Below are 19,180 nucleotides of genomic sequence, written 5' to 3'. Positions count from 1 at the left end.
TGGGATATTTGTACAAAATGTTTATTTCAAACGGACATTAAACAAACACAATGGCTTTGACACATTCTTATCTGAAATCCAGACACTAGCAAACAATTATCGAAGGGAGAAAATGTTTTTTGAGCTATGCAACTAAATAAACAGAAGTGAGGTGTGAGACCGCCACAGCGCAAACATGATATGAACGCCAATGTATAATCCTAACTCCTAAAAGTTCATGAAAAAAAGAGCCAAAAGCCGTCTCAAAGGTAATATTATAATGGAAGAGGTGTGTTAAAAAATGTTGGTAGAAAAGCATTAAGAAGAATTAGAAAAAATAAAGGTCCATAGAAATTGATGCAGGCTGTTTTTTCATTGTCCGTCAATAGATGGCAGTGCCAGCACTGTAGCTTCAAATCTGTCAGCTTTAAAAAAAAAAATTAAAAAGGATTCTTCGCTCTTTTACATAAGTGTAGCCACTAGACTAGAGGGAAAAAGGGGCTAAACCAAGTTTAATGTGCTCATACTTAGTAATCATATAGTAGTATTCCTTTAAGGCTTTTCTTTTTTGTTAATAAAACTCTCTCTCTCTCTATATATATATATATATATATATATATATAATGTGAAGCACATAAAACCACTCTTGGTAATGTATGTACAAAGGATGCTACAGGAAATAAACTTGGACTTTTCCGAAAATAAAAAAGAACTTGGATTTAAATACCCAGAAAAGCTTTCCTTCATCTTCTTGACAGAGCCAAACAATGAGAAACAACGTGCTTTGCGTACCTGTATATTCATGTCTTTGTTGACATGTATAAAGGAGTCCAACTTTTTATCAATACATTATTACCCTTTTCACACTACTGAGACAAACCCGAGCAGAGCTATACTGGACAATGTGAAAAGTACAGTGTGAATCAGGCAGAGAGAAAAACGGTTTTCAATAGTCCACAAATGTTGAGTTAAGCATAATTACAAAAGTGACCTTATGATGACCACCTTGACTGAATAATGTCCAGAAATGGCATATATACTGTAACTATGAACTTCTTTGACAGTATGTGCACTGACTGAACATAGTCTTTGATCAGTGGGGCGCCATCGAGCAGGACAGGACCCCAAATGCAGGTCAGCCACTCCTGTCTGTCTATTTGATCTCAGTCATGTTGCCCTCTAGATAAATGTAGTCATGATAACGTAGCAACACATTACTGCCCTCTTTAGTTTTCCAGGGTTGCTGTGTTGGTAATCGAATAAATAATGAAACGTAATTATCCGTTTTAAATAAATATGTCAATAAATAAAACAGCTATGAAACCTTGAGGGCTCTGAGTGTTTGTGGGAAATGTTTGAGAAACATTTGACTAACAAAAGAAATAGTTACGGAAACTCCTTCCAACAAGTGCTGTGTGAGAACGCATCAACACTGAAAACGAAATAACTAAAAACGCAGTCTATAAAACATTCAGTTTAGAAATAATCTTCGCCCTTGCCTGCACTTATACACTTTAAATGAGCCTCTGGCACGTTTTAAATCATAAACGAATTCTGAAACTTCAAAAAACAAAACAGTAACAGTAATGGACTATTTACACACAAATATTCAAATGGACCATATCTAACTTTGGCTAAAATACTTCTAATATGGTCATGACTCATACCAACCTGCATTTTAAACTAACATAGTACAATATGGTCTGTATTTTACTGTAATTTTTAACAGCATTATGCTTAAATGGCCTATCTCTACCTGTACTTCAAACATATAACCTTCTGCCTAATATGGGCATTTGTTACCTGTATCTCTAAACCCTACACGTGCCAGAGGCCAGTACATCAAGTAGACGCAGTATCAGTGACATAGTGGTTGCGTTCCCTTGCTCAGACATTACATGCACCAACCAATGGTTGCGTGCCACGCCATCAACTGTGTCATCGACTGACAGATTGGTATAACATATGTTGTGATTTGCTGATACTTAAAATACCTATCCAGGCATTGTAATATCTGGCAGGCGTCAGCAACGCCTGGGCATAGGAACGCACAAGCTAATGCCACTCCTACAAACCAGTGTATGTCCCTGTCCCAGGGTTCGGTATTGGCCTATAAGCCATGTCAGTCGCTCAGAGAGAAGGGGTGGGGCGTAAAATCATGGAGTTCAAAGCTGAGCTCCAGACCCACCCACTGGAAAACATCAACATCCATCAACAACATCCAACTCTTCTCCCATTTTCTGTTTTTGTTTTAGAACACCATGAAGACCGGACACACCAGGCCAATAATGCTATCTTCAAAAGAAAACAAGGTTTATCCCCAAATCCTCCATTTTGTTTTTTTACATTTTGTTTCAGAAAGCACGGGCCTTTAGGCCAAATACACCAGACCATATTGGCAGATATTCAAAAGACAACATTGTTTATCTCCAACTCCTCCATTGGTGTTGTTTTAGAGGCACAGGCATATAGGCAGAATACATCAGGCCAAGTAGGCCGATAAGAGTTGACGTTGTCTTTCATCAATGTTTTTTTATTTAATCTCAATCCACACATGTCTCTGAGGCAGCGCCCCCCAGTGGGCTGGGGAAGTCAGGGCATGTCTGCATGTTTGTAGTAGCCCTTCTGGATGGCAGCGAACGCAATGCTCTCAGCGGAGCGCCTCTGGTCCAGACTGAGAAGGGCCTGGAGCAGGGAGTTGATGTCCGCTTTCAGGCCCTCCTTCTGCATCCAGTTCTTCAGCAGGTCATACACCTTGTCGCTAGGGGGGGCACTCTCCGCCATCTTGATGTGGTTGTCATGGACGCCGATGTAGCGAAAAAACTTGTTGTGGATCCGCACGTCCAGGCACTCATCGAAGAGGTCAAAGCTCTTCTTCAGGGACGTCTCATCCCCTGGGGAGAGAAAGGAGAAATGGTACCTTGGTTCATTGTTGCTGATATCAGAAATAGGGGAGTTTTTCCTCTTTTCCTGACCACCAAGAAAATATGGGCTCTAGTTATAGACACTAACTAAGGTTCAAACTTTTTTCCTGAACCAGTCATCAGGAAAAAAACTCCCACCCATTGTCTTAGAAAACATAACTCTTTATCATGATATTTCCTTTGAATTATTATTGCCCTTTAAATAATACATTTTAAAAAAGGTAAGCAGCAAAAACAACAATAAGATTTTTATTATTTATTATTTATTATCTATTTAAGAATCTGTGGCGGTCAATAATGTTTGTTGAAATGTAAATTGGTGGTTTTGTCTTTATTCATCTTTTTTCTTTATGTTGAAGTTTGGTCCCAGCCAATGTCATGTCTAGTTTTGGGTCTATGTTTGTGGAATGTTAAGTTGTCCTTTTTATCTGTACATTTGTGTATTGGGGTCCTGAGTGGCACAGTGGTCTAAGACACTGCAACTTAGCGCTAGAGGCGTCACTACAGACACACTTGTTCAAATCCAGGCTGTATCATAACCAGCTGTGATTGGTAGTCCCATAGGGTGGTGCACAATTGGCCCAGCGTTGTCTGGGTTTGGGCAGTGTAGGCTGTCATTGTAAATAAGAATTTGTTCTTAACTACCTTGCCTAGTTAAATAAAGGTTAAATAAAAAACTTGTATTTATTTTTTTATCTGTAGGGGTCTGTTCAGGCAGTGTGCTTCCCCTGTCACATTTTGTCCATTTTCTCAGCCTTACAAAAGAGCTCCTTGTTAGGGTCCAAATTGTAAATTGTTGCTAACCTTATAGTGCCGGAGAGTTAACTCATAAAGCAATCAACCACTGAACACAAGGTAACGAGGTTTAAACGTGGAGCCGTCAGTAAATAAGCACACAGAATTTACTTCAGGGAGAGAAACAAACAAAGCCAAGCTACATTGACTACATACTAATATAGTTCAGTAGCACACACTCTACTAGTTAAATACCTTATAGGAGTCTCTATTCATCCAATTAAAATCGTAGGATGAAAGGACCACATATAAAATCCATAATTAAATAATGGATCAAATTCATGATTGATTTGATTTTCTGAGGCCTAACTTTGACTCAACGGTATTCCATCTCTATGGGGTGTATTCAGTGAGGTGAAACGCTCCAAACCTTGCATATAGAAATGTAAACTAGTACACCCTATTTACCTGACAATCACACAGTATTTGTTCTACCCAATAGATTTCTATCTGACCGTTCAGTAAAAATTCTCTCTTCTAAACAGACCCCAGTCAGGAGAGGATGAATGTGTTGTTTATGGTGTGTGTGTGGAACCCCTCCCTACTAGCACCCGGCCCACCCTCCAGTTCTGTGTGGGGTCTCTTACCTATCAGGGACACCAGTCTCTTCTGCAGAGGATCATCCTGAAACGCAACAGAAGGAAAAACAAGAGTTAACCACAGCCCTTCTAAAACCACCAGGGGCCACCAGGGAAAAATCTGTTATCTGTGTAGAAACAGTATTAGTATTATGAAAGTCTGCCTTGGTTAAAATACCGAAAACTTTGATGATGTTATTCCACTTCTTAGGACGTGTCTGTTGCAGGAATGCACAACTCCAGTCTCTGCCCTCTAGAACTGAAGTTGTGCTCACATGATCTGGTGCACGTAGGGTTTGTGTGGTTTTGTGTCCTAGGCCAAACCTAGCCCCAGGGTCCCTGCCCTCTGTTCCCCCCTCCTGCTATAACTGTATCCCCTACATTCCCCCCTCTCTGGCTCTGGTCCTCGTCTAACCTCCTCTGCCCCCATATCCCTCAAGCTCTCCTACCTCACAACCCCCAACCATCACCCCTGCCTCACTCACCCTGGCTGTGGGCTGCAGTCTCTGGGCGGAGGGGCTGTGTCGGGGGGAGCTGCCCGACGAGGCTGCCCCGGCGGTGGGCAGGGCCGACAGGCTGGTCTGGGAGGAGCTGGTGGTGTTGGGCAGGCTGTCGCCCAGGCCCCGGTCCTCGTCCTCTCCCAATCCCAGGGGAGGGGAGGCCTTGATCAGGCCGCCCTGGGTCTCCTGCAGCAGGGGACGTGACTCGGGACGGACCTCCTCCCCCCCCTCCCCCTCCAGGCCAGCATTCTGGCTGTTCTGTCTCTCCTCTGCTGTGGGTCCACTCTCACCCTGAGGGAGAGATAAATAAAGAGAGGGAGTAAGAGAGAGAGAGAGAGAGAGAGCACACGAGAGAGAGAAAGAGAGGACGAGACAGAGAGAGAGAGAGAGAGAGAGGTGGTGAGGGAAATAAGGAGACGGCATGGAGAGCGAGTGTGAAGCATGAGAGTTCACTTAGCAGATCAAAGTACACTCTGAGACGACAAATTAAAAAAATTCACCACCAGAGATTCATATCAATCCAACAGACATATATTGATCTATACTGACGATATATAACATAACCCCAATAGCATAAAGGGATAGAGATGGGAAAACTTACAATGGCAATCTTCACAATGTCACTGGAGTCACAGCGACTGTCTGAACCTGAGAGACAAACTAAAACACAAAGAGAACTATTAGAGAACCAATCTACAATATTTTGAATCAATATGTATTTCAATACACAGGAGTGGCAAGGAACATTTATTTTGGTTACTCACCTGGCCGAAATGTACATGGCCTCTTGATCCAAAGCCACACACCAATCCCGATGAAGAGGAGGAAGAGCAAGAGCAGAATGACCAATGGCGTAACTTTTGGGAAGGGGAAATGAGGAAACAACCATTTAGAACATTGGTATTCAAACATTTTCAGTGGGGACCCCATTTTTTCCGTCAGAATTCTGGGGACCCCATTTTTTCCGTCAGAATTCTGGGGACCCCATTTTTTCCGTCAGAATTCTGGGGACCCCATTTTTTCCGTCAGAATTCTGGGGACCCCATTTTTTCCGTCAGAATTCTGGGGACCCCATTTTTTCCGTCAGAATTCTGGGGACCCCATTTTTTCCGTCAGAATTCTGGGGACCCCATTTTTTCCGTCAGAATTCTGGGGACCCCATTTTTTCCGTCAGAATTCTGGGGACCCCATTTTTTCCGTCAGAATTCTGGGGACCCCATTTTTTCCGTCAGAATTCTGGGGACCCCATTTTTTCCGTCAGAATTCTGGGGACCCCATTTTTTCCGTCAGAATTCTGGGGACCCCATTTTTTCCGTCAGAATTCTGGGGACCCATTTTTCCGTCAGAATTCTGGGACCACATTTTTTCCGTCAGAATTCTGGGGACCCCATTTTTTCCGTCAGAATTCTGGGGACCCCATTTTTTCCGTCAGAATTCTGGGGACCCCATTTTTTCCGTCAGAATTCTGGGGACCCCATTTTTTCCGTCAGAATTCTGGGGACCCCATTTTTTCCGTCAGAATTCTGGGGACCCCATTTTTTCCGTCAGAATTCTGGGGACCCCATTTTTTCCGTCAGAATTCTGGGGACCCCATTTTTTCCGTCAGAATTCTGGGGACCCCATTTTTTCCGTCAGAATTCTGGGGACCCCATTTTTTCCGTCAGAATTCTGGGGACCCCATTTTTTCCGTCAGAATTCTGGGGACCCCATTTTTTCCGTCAGAATTCTGGGGACCCCATTTTTTCCGTCAGAATTCTGGGGACCCCATTTTTTCCGCCAGAATTCTGGGGACCCCATTTTTTCCGTCAGAATTCTGGGGACCCCATTTTTTCCGTCAGAATTCTGGGGACCCCATTTTTTCCGCCAGAATTCTGGGGACCCCATTTTTTCCGTCAGAATTCTGGGGACCCCATTTTTTCCGCCAGAATTCTGGGGACCCCATTTTTTCGACAAGAATTTCTTGCGACCCCAACCCAAATCTAATGACACAACTTTAAATCTGTATATTCAGATTTTAAATCAACAAATTACCTTCAATTCATTGCATTTTATCTCTTATCAAAATGAAAAGAAAACAATAAATACATTGACTCAATATAATTGTATTTTTTCAAATTATCTTTCTCAAAAACGTTTGCATATTATCCCATACAATAATCTGTACTCTTAATTTGGTGTACATAAAATAATACAAATATGTTTGGGGCGACCCCACTGCAATTCCCCCGAGACTCCACTAGTGGTCGCAACCCCGAGTTTGAATACCACCGATTTAGAATCATGTCTCATCATGATGAGCATATGACATCAATTGTATGCTGTTCATTCTCTTTATTTGATTGGTCCTCAATAAAAATGATTCAGAGCCTATAAAACAGAGCGATAAAGACTTATGTACAGTGGAGTAAACTACTTACGTAAAAATACTGTAAAGTACTACTTAAGTAGTTTTTTGGGATATCTGTACTTTACTTTACTATTTATATTTTTGACAACTTTTACTTTTACTTCAATACATTACTAAAGAAAATAATGTACTTTTTACTGCATATATTTTCCCTAACACCCAAAAGTACTTGTTACATTTTGACAGGAAAACGGTCCAATTCATCCACTTATCAAGAGAACATACCTGGTCAACCCTACTGCCTCTGATCTGGCGGACTCACTAAACACAAATGCTTCATTTGTAAATTCATTTCTTAGTGTTGGAGTGTGCCCCTGGCTATAAGAAATAAAATACAATTTGTGCCGTCTGGTTTATATATATATAATATAATATAAGGAATTTGAAATGATTCATACTTTTACGTTTGATACTTAAGTATATTTAAAACCAAATACTTTAGTATTTCATTTTCTATTAAGGTTTCTTTACTTAAAACTCAAGTATGGCTTTGAGTCCTTTTTCCACCACTGCTTAAATAGACCTACCTATGGTCTCTGCAGAGATGGGGGCGGGGGTGGGGATGACAATCGGGTGGAGGGTAGTGGAGATGTCTCGTTTCCTACACGCAGTGTTGGAGATGGGGGTGCATTTCTTCACCTCCTCCTCCCCCACTTTACACCTGGGAAGACAAGAAAAGAGATAGAGGAATTAGTATTTTATTCTTTGATGGGGCTAGTGTTACTTCAGTAGAGAATTAGCTCAAATATGACAGTGCTGATCTCAGATCTGTTTGTGTGGTCTTGCCAACTCCTATGGTCATGCCAATGACCATAGAAGTTGGCTATACAGCACAAACAGATCTGGGACCAGACTACTGTTAAGTATGCCTAGTGGTGTGATCTCTGGACTGGGGTCTGGAGGTGTAAACAGGGCTCTAAATTGTGACAATTGTGGTTGTATATGCTCCTAAATATTTTTCTGTGCGACCTGGAATTTTTATTTGTCGCTGTACCACTATTTCCAAGTGCCCTAGAGAAAAAAGCGAGTGCAGATTCGTGACCGTCATGATTGCACCAATACTATACTGCAGAGAAAATATGTCTGGGCGATATGGCCAGATATCATATCACAATATATTTTTCTCATTTTTTACGGGATGATGCTATTTGACAGTATTTTATGTTTTTGAATAATACAAGCTCTAAATATGCTTAATGAGTAGTGGATGATCCTAGGGTGGACAACAAATACATTGTAAGTGGTTTTAATAGGGTTTTCTCTCTGTGTTTTATACTGTTGAATCAAACTTCAACCCAAAATAACTTTTTACATTTCTGGATTTCCTTCATTCATTTGTTATAATTCCCACATCTGTTTTGTCTTTGTATGCCTCTATTAGTCACTTCTTTTTCTTATTTATTATTCTCATCTATAACCATGTATTTTCAATGGATTCAATGGCAGTTCCTACTTTAGCCACAAGGGACTGATTTCTAGCGTGCCAGCGCTGCCTCAAAGGCAATATTCATAGAAAGAAAAGTACATGTGCTAAACCCGAAGCCCTTGTAAAATAATTAGCAGTTCTCAACTGTTACCAGTCTAGTACTATTTAGAGTTTCATCACTCAGTTATTACATCTACAGTGGGGCAAAAAATGTATTTAGTTAGCCACCAATTGTGCAAATACTTATTTTCCACCATAATTTGCAAATAAATTCATTAAAGATCCTACAATGTGGTTTTCTGGATTTTTTTCTCTCATTTTGTCTGTCATAGTTGAAGTGTACCTATGATGAAAATTACAGGCCTCTCTCATCTTTTTAAGTGGGAGAACTTGCACAATTGGTGGCTGACTAAATACTTTTTTGCCCCACTGTATCTCCAGCTCTTTCTAACACCTGCAGAAGGCACTCTGTATCTAATATTAAACAAACCAGACATTTAAATACCGGTATGTAAAGTAAAGTCAGAAAATCTAAACCGGTTCATCATCACCCTTACAAAAAAAGATAGCAGTTTTGAAACTGCAGTAAATGTGCAGTAATTGCAGTCGACTGTGGTATTTTGATTTCAAGTTTTCATAACAATCGGTAATCAGCCTTTTTGGACGCCGATTATGGCCGATTAAATTGCAATCCACAAGGCATCAAAAGGACCTTGTGGCTGCAAGGAGCCACGGTAAGTTGCGAGCTAGCAGTAAACTTATCTTATACAAAACAATCAATCTTAACATAATCACTAGTTAACTACACATGGTTGATGATATTACTAGTTTAACTAGCTTGTCCTGTGTTGCATATAATCAATGCGGTGCCTGTTAATTTATCATCGAATCACAGCCTACTTCAACTTCGCCAAACAGGTGATGATTTACCAAAAGCGGATTTGCGAAAAAAGCACAATCGTTGCACCAATGTACCTAACCATAAACATCAATGCCCTTCTTAAAATCAATACACAAGTATATATTTTTTAAACCTGCATATTTAGTTCAAATAAATTCATGTTAGCAGGCAATATTAACTAGGGAAATTGTGTCCCTTCTCTTGTGCTCACTGCAAGCAGAGTCAGGGTAGGGTATATGGAGCAGTTTGGGCCGCCTGGCTCGTTGTGAACTGTGTGAAGACCATTTCTTCCTAACAAAGACTGAAATTAAGTTGCCAGAATTTTACATAATTATGACATAACATTGAAGGTTGTAATGTAACAGCAATATTTAGACTTAGGGTTGCCACCCGTTGGATAAAATATGGAGCGGTTCCGTATTTCACTGAAAGAATAAACGTTTTGTTTTCCAAATGATAGCACTCATTCAAACAGCCCTTTACTGCGTTTGTCAGCAGCTCTTAACAATGCTTAAAGCACAGCGCTGTTTATGACTTCCAACCTATCAACTCCCGAGATTAGGCTAGCAATAATATAGTAATAATATAATATAATATAATAACTACAACCTAAAACCTCTTAACTGGGAATATTGAAGACTCATGTTAAAAGGAACCGCCAGCTTTCATATGTTCTCATGTTCTGAGCAAGGAACTTTTTTTACATGGGACATATTGCACTTTTACTTTCTTCTCCAACACTTTGTTTTTGCATTATTTAAACCAAATTGAACATGTTTTATTATTTATTTGAGACCAAATAGATTTTATTGATGTATTATATTAACCTCTCTAGGGGGTGTGCGACGCTACCGTCCCACTGGCCAACATCCAGTGAAATTGCCAAATTCAAAAAACAGAAATACTCATTATAAAAATTCATGAAACAATACGTGTTATACATCTTTTAAAGATTAACTTCTTGTTAATCGAACCACGGTGTCAGATTTCAAAAATACTTTACGGTGGAAGCAAACCATGCGATTATCTGAGAACATAGCCCAGCAGACAAATCATTACAAACAGTAACAAGTAGACGAGTAACAAAAGTCAGAAATAGCGATACAATTAATCACTTACCTTTGATGATCTTCATATGGTTACACTCACAAAACTCCCAGTTACCCAATAAATGTTTGTTTTGTTCGATTTAGTCCCTCTTTATATCCAAAAACCTCAGTTTTGTTAGCATGTTTTGTTCAGTAAAACACTGTCAAACAACATCCGGTGAAATTGCAGAGCGTGAAACTCAACAAAACAGAAATTCTCATAATAAACATACATAAAGGATACAAATGTTATACACCAGCTTAAAGATAAACTTCTTGTTGATCCAACCGCTGTGTCAGATTTCAAAAAGGCCTTTTGGCGAAAGCAAACCATGCAATTATCTGAGAACAGCGCCCAGTAGACAAATCATTACAAACAGTTAGCAGAAATAAGAGGAGTAACAAAAGTCCGAAATAGCATTCAAATTGATCACTTACCTTTGATGATCTTCATATGATTGCACTCCCAAGACTCCATATTACACAATAAATGTTTGTTTTGTTCGATCAAGTCCCTCTTTATATTCAAAGACATCCGTTTTGTTGGTGCGTTTTGTTCAGTAACCCATTGGAACAAAGCGCGGTCACAACAGACAGACAAAAAAATCAAAAAAAGTACCATAAAGGTTTGTTGAAACATGTCAAACGATATTTATAATCAATCCTCAGATTGTTTTTGTCATAAATAATCAATCATATTTCGATCAGACAAAAGCTTTGTCAATAGAAAAGAAAAACAAGAAATGTGCGCTCCCGGTCACAATCTGGACTCGTGTCTGGAAATTTCCACTGTCCTTTCATTGAACGTGGTGTTTTGAACCTAATTCTTCATAGTAAAAGCCTGAAACAAGGCCTAAAGACTGGCCACATGTAGAAGAAGCCATAGGAATAGTGAACTGCGTCATAAGTCTTTGTATGATGGATAGGATTTCAATGGAAAAACACAATTTCAAAATAAAAGCACTTCATTGATGGATTTTCCTCAGGTTTTCACCTGCCATATCAGTTCTGTTATACTCACAGGCATTATTTTAACAGTTTTGGAAACTTTAGAGTGTTTTCTATCCAAATCTACCAATTATATGCATATCCTAGCTTCTTGGCTTTTCATCCAAAATTCTGAATGCTGCCCCCTACCCTAGTTAGGTTAAGTTAAAATAAAAGTGTTCATTGTTCATTCAGTGTTGCAATCGTTATTATCACAAATATATATATAAAATATTTTTGGGGTCCTCCAATCATCGGTATCGGCATTGAATAATCATAATCGGTCGACCTCTAAACTGAAGTGATACTGCACTGTTTCACTGGTTAAAGAAGGATGTTTAAGCCTTGAGACAATTGAGACATGGATTGTGTATGTGTGCCATTCAAAAGTTGAATGGGCAAGACAAAAGCCTTTGAACGGGGTAGCAAGTGCCAGGTGCACCAGTTTGAGTGTCTCAAGAACGGCAACGCTGCTGGGTTTTTCACACTCAACAGTTACCCGTGTATCAAGAATGATCCACCACCCAAAGGACATCCAGCCAACTTGACACAACTGTGGCAAGCATTGGAGCCAGCATCCTTTCCGACAGCTATTCGAGTTCATGCCCCGACAAATGAGGCTGTTCTGAGGGCAAAAGGGGGTGCAACGCAATAGTAGGAAGGTGTTCCTAATGTTTTGTACACTCAGTGTATAGTAAAACATGGTTTCGCCGCCCAGCCTAAGAAAACTTATTGTTTCCTAGCCCAAACCGTTCAAAAGTTCTACCCATATTACCAGCGCTACGGTTTTTTTCTACCATCTTTAGCTTTAGGCGGCCGATATTACATTCATAAACCATGTTATTGGCCGTTCTAAAACTACTCACGGAACATTAACCATTAACACCTAGGTAGCTAACAATCTGGTAATTTACCAGCATATCCAAACGTTATGGGGAACAGAAAGAAGCTTCTGACAGATCTCTTGCATGTCTTCACTCACTCACTAGCTTGACTATCTTAAAGAAACCGTGTACAATCTCAATAGGAAATAGTGCTTTTTTCACAGTTTCCCAAAAATGACTGTAATTTCAATGACAGGTATTTGTATCAACAGCTTTATAATAAACACGTCTTTACAGACGTATTCATTACATATTCGCATCTAAAACGTGCTTCAAAAGTAGCTGGAATACTTATAGGCCCAATATAACCTGTATCTCAATCAATTTTGTACAATTTCATGTGGTCCTAAATGTTATGTTGTGTGCCTAACTTTGATTTGTTTTTATTTAGAGGCCTGGGTGTAAATGTTTAAGCTGGCACTCACTTGGCACATCTCTTGCAGACCTCACAGGCCTGCTCTGGCACACAGAAGGTGCCCGCTTGACACTGGCACTGGGTGTCTGCTGTACTGGTACAGGGCACTGTCTGGCTCTGGTCTGTGAAGGGAGAGAGGGAGAGAGTACTAATATAGTCTACATTCAATAATACAGGTAGCAGTTTATTTTCAGCTGGTATACACTTCGGAAAGTATTCAGATCCCTTGACTTTTTCCACATCTTGTTACGTTACAGCCTTATTTTTAAATGGATGAAATAAAACAATGTCCTCAGCAATCTAAACACAATACCCCATAATGAAAAAGCAAAAACAGGTTTTTAATTTGTATAAAAAAATCAATAAATACCTTATTTACATAAGTATTCAGACCCTTTGCTATGAGACTCGAAATTGAGCTCAGGTGCATCCTGTTTCTACTAATCATCCTTGAGATGTTTCTACAACTTTATTGGAGTACATCGGTTGTAAATTCAATTGATTGGACATGATTTGGAAAGGCACACCTGTCTATATAAGGTCTCACAGTTGACAGTGCACGTCAGAGCAAAAACCAAGCCATGAGGATGAAGGAATTGTCCATAGAGCTCAGAGACAGGATTGTGTCGATGTACAGATCTGGGGAAGGGTACCAAAAAACTTCTGTAGCATTGAAGGTTTTCAAGAACACAGTGGCCTCCATCATTCTTAAATGGAAGAAGTTTGGAACCACCAAGACTCTTCCTAGAGCTGGCCACCTGGCCAAACTGAGCAATCGGGGGAGAAGGGCCTTCGTCAGGGAGGTGACCAAGAACCCGATGGTCACTCTGCCAGAGCTCCAGAGTTACTCTGTGGAGATGGGAGAACCTTCCAGAACTGCTGCAATCAGGCCTTTATGATAGAGTGGCAAGACGGAAGCCACTCCTCAGTAAAATGCACACGACAGCCTGCATGGAGTGACCATGAGAAACAGGATTCTTCCTCCAGACCATGAGAAACAGGATTCTCTGGCCTGAATGCCAATGCCAAGCGTCAAGTCTGGAGGAAACTTGGCACCATCCCTACGGTCAAGCATGGTGGTGGCAGCATCATGCTGCAGGGATGTTTTCTGCTGCAAGGACTGGGAGACTAGTCAGGATCGAAGCAAAGATGAACAGAGCAAAGTACAGAGAGATCCTTGATGAAAACCTGCTCCAGAGCGCTCAGGACCTCAGACTGGGGTGACGGTTCAACCTTCCAACAGGACTGCGACCCTAAGCACACAGCCAAGACAACGTAGGAGTGGCTTTGGAACAAGTCTCTGAATGTCCTTGAGTGCCCCAGCCAGAGCCCCGACGTGAACCCGATTGAACATCTCTGAAAATATTTGAAAATAGCTATGCAGCAACGCTCCCCATCCAACCTGACAGAGCTTGAGGATCTGCAGAGAAGAATGGGAGAAACTCCCCAAATACAGGTATGCCAAGCTTGTCGCGTCATACCCAAGAAAACTCAAGGCCATAATCACTGCCAAAGGTGCTTCAACAAAGTAATGGCCTCCCGAGTGGCAAAGTGGTCTAAGGCACTGCATCGTAGTGCTAGTTGTGCCACTAGAGATTCTGGGTTAGAGTCCAAGCTCTGTTGCAGCCGGCCGCAACCGGGAGACCCATGGGGTGGGCGCACAATTGGCCCTGCGTCGTCCGGGTTAGGGTAGGGTTTGGCTGGCTTGGATGTCCTTGTCCCATAGCGCACTAGTGGTTCCTGTGGCGGGCCGGGCACAGTGCATGCTGACACAGTTGCCACGTACATGGTGTTTCCTCCGACACATACAGTTTATGTGTTAAGTGGGCACTGTGTCAAGAAGCAGTGCAGCTTGGTTGGGTTGTGTTTCGGAGGACGCACGGCTCTCTGCCTCCCCCGAGTCCATACCGGAGTTGAAGCGATGGGACAAGACTGTAACTACCAATAAGAAAAAGGGAGTAAAACTAACGATTTAAAAAACATTTTTTTAAAAACAAAGTACTGAGTAAAGGGTCTGAATACTTATTGATATTTGTGATATTTCAACAACAAAAAACGTATTAGTAAAAATTTCTACAAACCTGTTTTTGCTTTGTCATTATGGGCTATTGTATACAGATGGATGATGGGAAAAAACTATTTAAGGCTGTAACCTTGCAAAATGTGGAAAAAGTCAAGGGGTCTGAATACTTTTCGAAGGCACTATATATCACTAAGTTATTCTTATTTAATTACCTTGCAATATCCTTATCAGGCATTTTGAAAAATAAAATTTAGGGTACTGTTTTACATGAGTCGGACCAATAAACGAAACCGATAAACTAAACCGATGCCAAGGTCAAAAATAGCCACTAAATTGACTGCGTTACTCAAAAGATCATAGTGCGCTCATAAAATCTATTAAAACAATGACCCAACAAGAACCATAAAAACAATTTCACAACATGTGAATGATAAGAAAATGAATTCTAAGTAATCCTGCAGAAAGTAACTTTGTAATATAGCTGGCTAACGAAAAAGACTAACAAGATGATATAGTAGCTGGAGGATACATTTTCTTAGTTTGATTTAAATCGGTCTTTTCTTAGATGCTCTCTCTGTATACGGCGTGAGAGATTATTTGATGAAAGCCTTCTGAAACATCATTTTTTACACCACAACTTAATACAATTGTGCTTTTGAGCGAGAGTTTTAAGACAAAGATTTGTCTGTTTACAGTGTGGACTCTGATGTGTGTATGCACTGATGCACTCACATAATAATGCTCTTTCTCAACACCTCAGTGACTAGCCACTGGGCACAGACGTTAGTTCACGTCTAGTTTTGATTTACATTTGGTTGAGTTGTCACCTAACGTGAATTCAACAAGAAATCGACAGACAAATTCCACGTGATTGGATTTAGGTTAAAAGTTGAGTGGAAAAATGACCAAAAGCCCTTACGTTGATTACTTTTTGCAAATCCAATTAGTTTTCCACACCATCACATTGATTTTTAGCATTGAAATAACAACGTTGCTTCAACTAGTTTTTGCCCAGTGGGGAAGAACAAAACATGCCAATCTCCTGTAACAGTAGTCTCCATAGTCTCTTTTCTTTGGGTCAGGCCTTTCATTTTGGCACAAAGACACACGGTGTGGGAGACAATACAACACAACCACATCCAACTGCTGTGCAAGGTAACGCAACCACACACATGACTCTCCCGAGACAGGTAACAAACAATCTGCTTTCAGTGTGTGTGAAACAAAACAACAAAGACCCACCCACATATGCCATGTAATACCATTGGATCATATTACCATACAGGGAGAATGCCACAATGTATTATTCTGCCCTCTCTGGAAGTCTATCAAGTTAAACTGTGATTGCCCAATGCTCCATGAAAAGACTTCTGGAATGGTTGTCTACCTTGGTTAATAGTTTATGAATTGGCAACAGACAAAAGAGAGGGTCACTCTGCTTGATTGACCAGAAATAGCTAACTTCATGTGAAATGGAGAGTCTCTTCTTACAACGACACAATCCTTTAAGGACAGCTAAAGAGGGCAGATAAAAGGTAAAACAACAAACAACAGTTACAGGACTACAAATAAAAGTCAGAGGACTCCATTACCCATGCGACAGTGGGTGCAGGGCAGGCAGCGGTTCATCCCGTTGGAGTGTTCTGTGTAGGACAAGCCATGTTCGCAGGGCATGCACGTCCCTTGCTCCATGTCCCGGTCGCACGCCCTCTGCATGAATGTACCTGTCGACCAATAAACCAATCAATTAATAAAAAATGTTTACACAAATAAAAATACTCTGCCTTTTTAATTGTTTTATTTACCCTTTAACCAAATTTAGGACACATTTAGCCTGTAGCATAGTAACACAGAGGGTGGTGTGTTTATGTATGTGTGTGTTGAGATGGTAGTGTGTGTGTGTGTGTGTGTGTGTGTGTGTGTGTGTGTGTGTGTGTGTGTGTGTGTGTGTGTTTGCTAACTGGCATGGCATATGTAAACTAAATACTACGGTAGTGGTTTTGTGTCTACTTTCTTTGTTGTAATGTAACATTTGCATTTTTTGTGCTCTGTTCATGCATGCAATGCTTTAGGCACCTTATTATCATGTGTTCAGAGAAAATATACTATCACACCAGAACGAGAGTGAAAGAGAGTGAAAGAGGGAATGAGGGAGCGTGAGAAATATACAGAGGAAAGCTTGAAAAGGTAATTGGCATTTCTGACTAACTAGCTACAGATAGAGGCAGCGCAGTTAGCGACAAAATGCTATCTTATTGCAGCTAATTTACTAGTGTACATATTTCAACTGTGGGTGTATCTCTACACCTAGGCTTGTCTCTTTCTTTCTCTATCTGTCTGTCTGCCTGTTCTTATCTGACTGACCCAAAAGGTCAAAACAGGTCATCTAATCAGAAAAGTATTCGCTAGCTTGCTAATGCTAGCAATAGTAATAGCTTGTTAGCAATAGCTTCCTAGCAATAGCAAGAATATAATGTCCTTGGCTCATTCCACAGCGCTGGCAGCAGTAAGGCAGTGGTTCGGTTTTAATGGGACTACTTCCACTTTTAAAACAAACCCTACTCCTTGAATGTTTACTACTGGGTTTAGTTAAAAAGCATGGATTGGGTTCCCAGCTGCTAGCTTGGGCATGGGTTCTGCTCTGCTATCCTCACATATTTGGCATTACTCTGACTCTATAAGACCCTGTCCCAAGGCACAGACTCTAATAGGAACCATGTTAAAGAAGCTGTAAACCCAGTCTGAGTTACCTTCTCTCTGGAATGCCTGCTTATAATTTATCATAAGGACCGGTTCTATATTGGGTTCTAGGTTCTGTTCATAAGGGGTGGTTCTAGTTCTGGTTCCGGGCTCAGGTTTTAGAAACTCAGATTCGTCTGGACTTGACTGATAGCCTGGCAGTGTATAAGACCAACATCCTCACTTGGGTTCTAGATCAGGTTTTGGGACTGGGTTCTCCTTACCAGCCTGGCAGTTGAGACAGCAGAGGCCCTGGTGGAGGTACTGCTGGTTCTCCACACAGTTTTTGTGTTGCAGCGTCCGGTTCCTGTCATCGCCGGACCACTGGGTCGCCACCACGCCATTCAGCTCTGCCCCACAGCACACCAGCCAAGAGCACAGCAGGAACACCACCACCTAGACAAGAGAGGGAGAGAGAAGGGGATTGGGGGAGAAAGAGGTGAATAAGAAATGGAGGGGGGAGACAGGGGAGAATTTTATTTATTTATTTAACCTTTAGTTAACCAGGTAAGTCAATTAAGAACACATTCTTATTTACAATGATGGCCTGGAAAGAGGTGATTGCCAGTGCAGCAAGAGAGAGAGAGAAAGTGAGAGAGAGAAAGTGAGAGAGAGAAAGTGAGAGAGAGAAAGTGAGAGAGAGAGAGAGAAAGAGAGAGAGAACAGGAGGGAGGGAGGGGGGGAGGGGTTCACATTGCCAGGTTCACACTCACCCATCCACCCACATTCAGAGAGCGGGAGGAGAGAGGACTGTATATGTTCTCATAAGAACCCTTGTTTGAACTATCTGGTCTGAACATCTGTACAGGAAAGCCAATTAGGAGAGCCAGCCGGAGTTAGAAAACAGAGACAGAACAACATAACATGTGTATGTACACAGTAGGGCTGTCCCTGACAACAGAAAATCGTGGGCGACCGAAGTCTTCTGTCCTTTCAACCAATCGATTGGTCTACATTTTTAAACGTGTATTTTTCCATATATAGACACACCCTATGTGTTTTAATTAAATCAACTATATGCATTGAGCTTATCTAATGCTTTAAGCTACAGTTTGATGAAATAAGACAAATGCCTCAAGACACCGCCAGAGATCTAGATACCCAACTACTCCTCCCTCTCCTACTGGCTTTCGCAGATTCTGCCATTACTCTCCTGAAGTTGGCGGTAACAGGCTACACCAGGAGTCGGCAACCTTTCTCATGTGGAATGCCAATTTATCTTACAATTTCTACCGATCTGCGTGTCAGTTATGGTTTTCAAATGCACATTTTCGTGAAACAGTTTAATTTAATTTAGAATATCTCAAAACCATTGTCATGTGGTTAATCAAAATTCTATCCAAATCTAAATGAAAAAGATACAAAACTGAAAAGGTTACTTCTATTGCCATTGCCAACTGTGCAAAAATAGCCTACATAAAGCCAACAAATAAAAACACTGGCGCCTGCAGGTAGAAAATATCCTGATAAAAAGAAATATCCTATAAATCACATTGGCTACACATGGCCTGTCTGCAATGAACTTGAAACATTG

At 40.9% G+C, this 19,180-nt stretch overlaps 1 protein-coding gene across 1 annotated transcript in view; it reads right to left on the bottom strand.

Moving 5' to 3' along the window:
- Positions 1 to 19,180, bottom strand: part of LOC109873941 (tumor necrosis factor receptor superfamily member 10A-like) — a 36,738-nt gene continuing 17,558 nt past the window's right edge. The window contains exons 2-10 of the mRNA XM_020465636.2: positions 17,871 to 18,042; positions 16,500 to 16,631; positions 12,895 to 13,006; positions 7,711 to 7,844; positions 5,541 to 5,633; positions 5,378 to 5,436; positions 4,762 to 5,067; positions 4,286 to 4,322; positions 1 to 2,873 (exon numbers count right to left, since the gene is read on the bottom strand). Coding sequence (XP_020321225.1) covers positions 2,572 to 2,873; positions 4,286 to 4,322; positions 4,762 to 5,067; positions 5,378 to 5,436; positions 5,541 to 5,633; positions 7,711 to 7,844; positions 12,895 to 13,006; positions 16,500 to 16,631; positions 17,871 to 18,042 — 1,347 coding nt within the window. The 3' untranslated portion in view covers positions 1 to 2,571. The remainder of the gene's footprint in view (positions 2,874 to 4,285; positions 4,323 to 4,761; positions 5,068 to 5,377; positions 5,437 to 5,540; positions 5,634 to 7,710; positions 7,845 to 12,894; positions 13,007 to 16,499; positions 16,632 to 17,870; positions 18,043 to 19,180) is intronic.

The sequence above is a fragment of the Oncorhynchus kisutch genome, linkage group LG29 (genome assembly GCF_002021735.2).
Source record: "Oncorhynchus kisutch isolate 150728-3 linkage group LG29, Okis_V2, whole genome shotgun sequence".
NCBI lineage: Eukaryota > Metazoa > Chordata > Actinopteri > Salmoniformes > Salmonidae > Oncorhynchus > Oncorhynchus kisutch.
The sequence above is the reverse complement of the archived record's forward strand: the minus strand, read 5'-3'. Positions and strand labels throughout refer to the sequence as shown.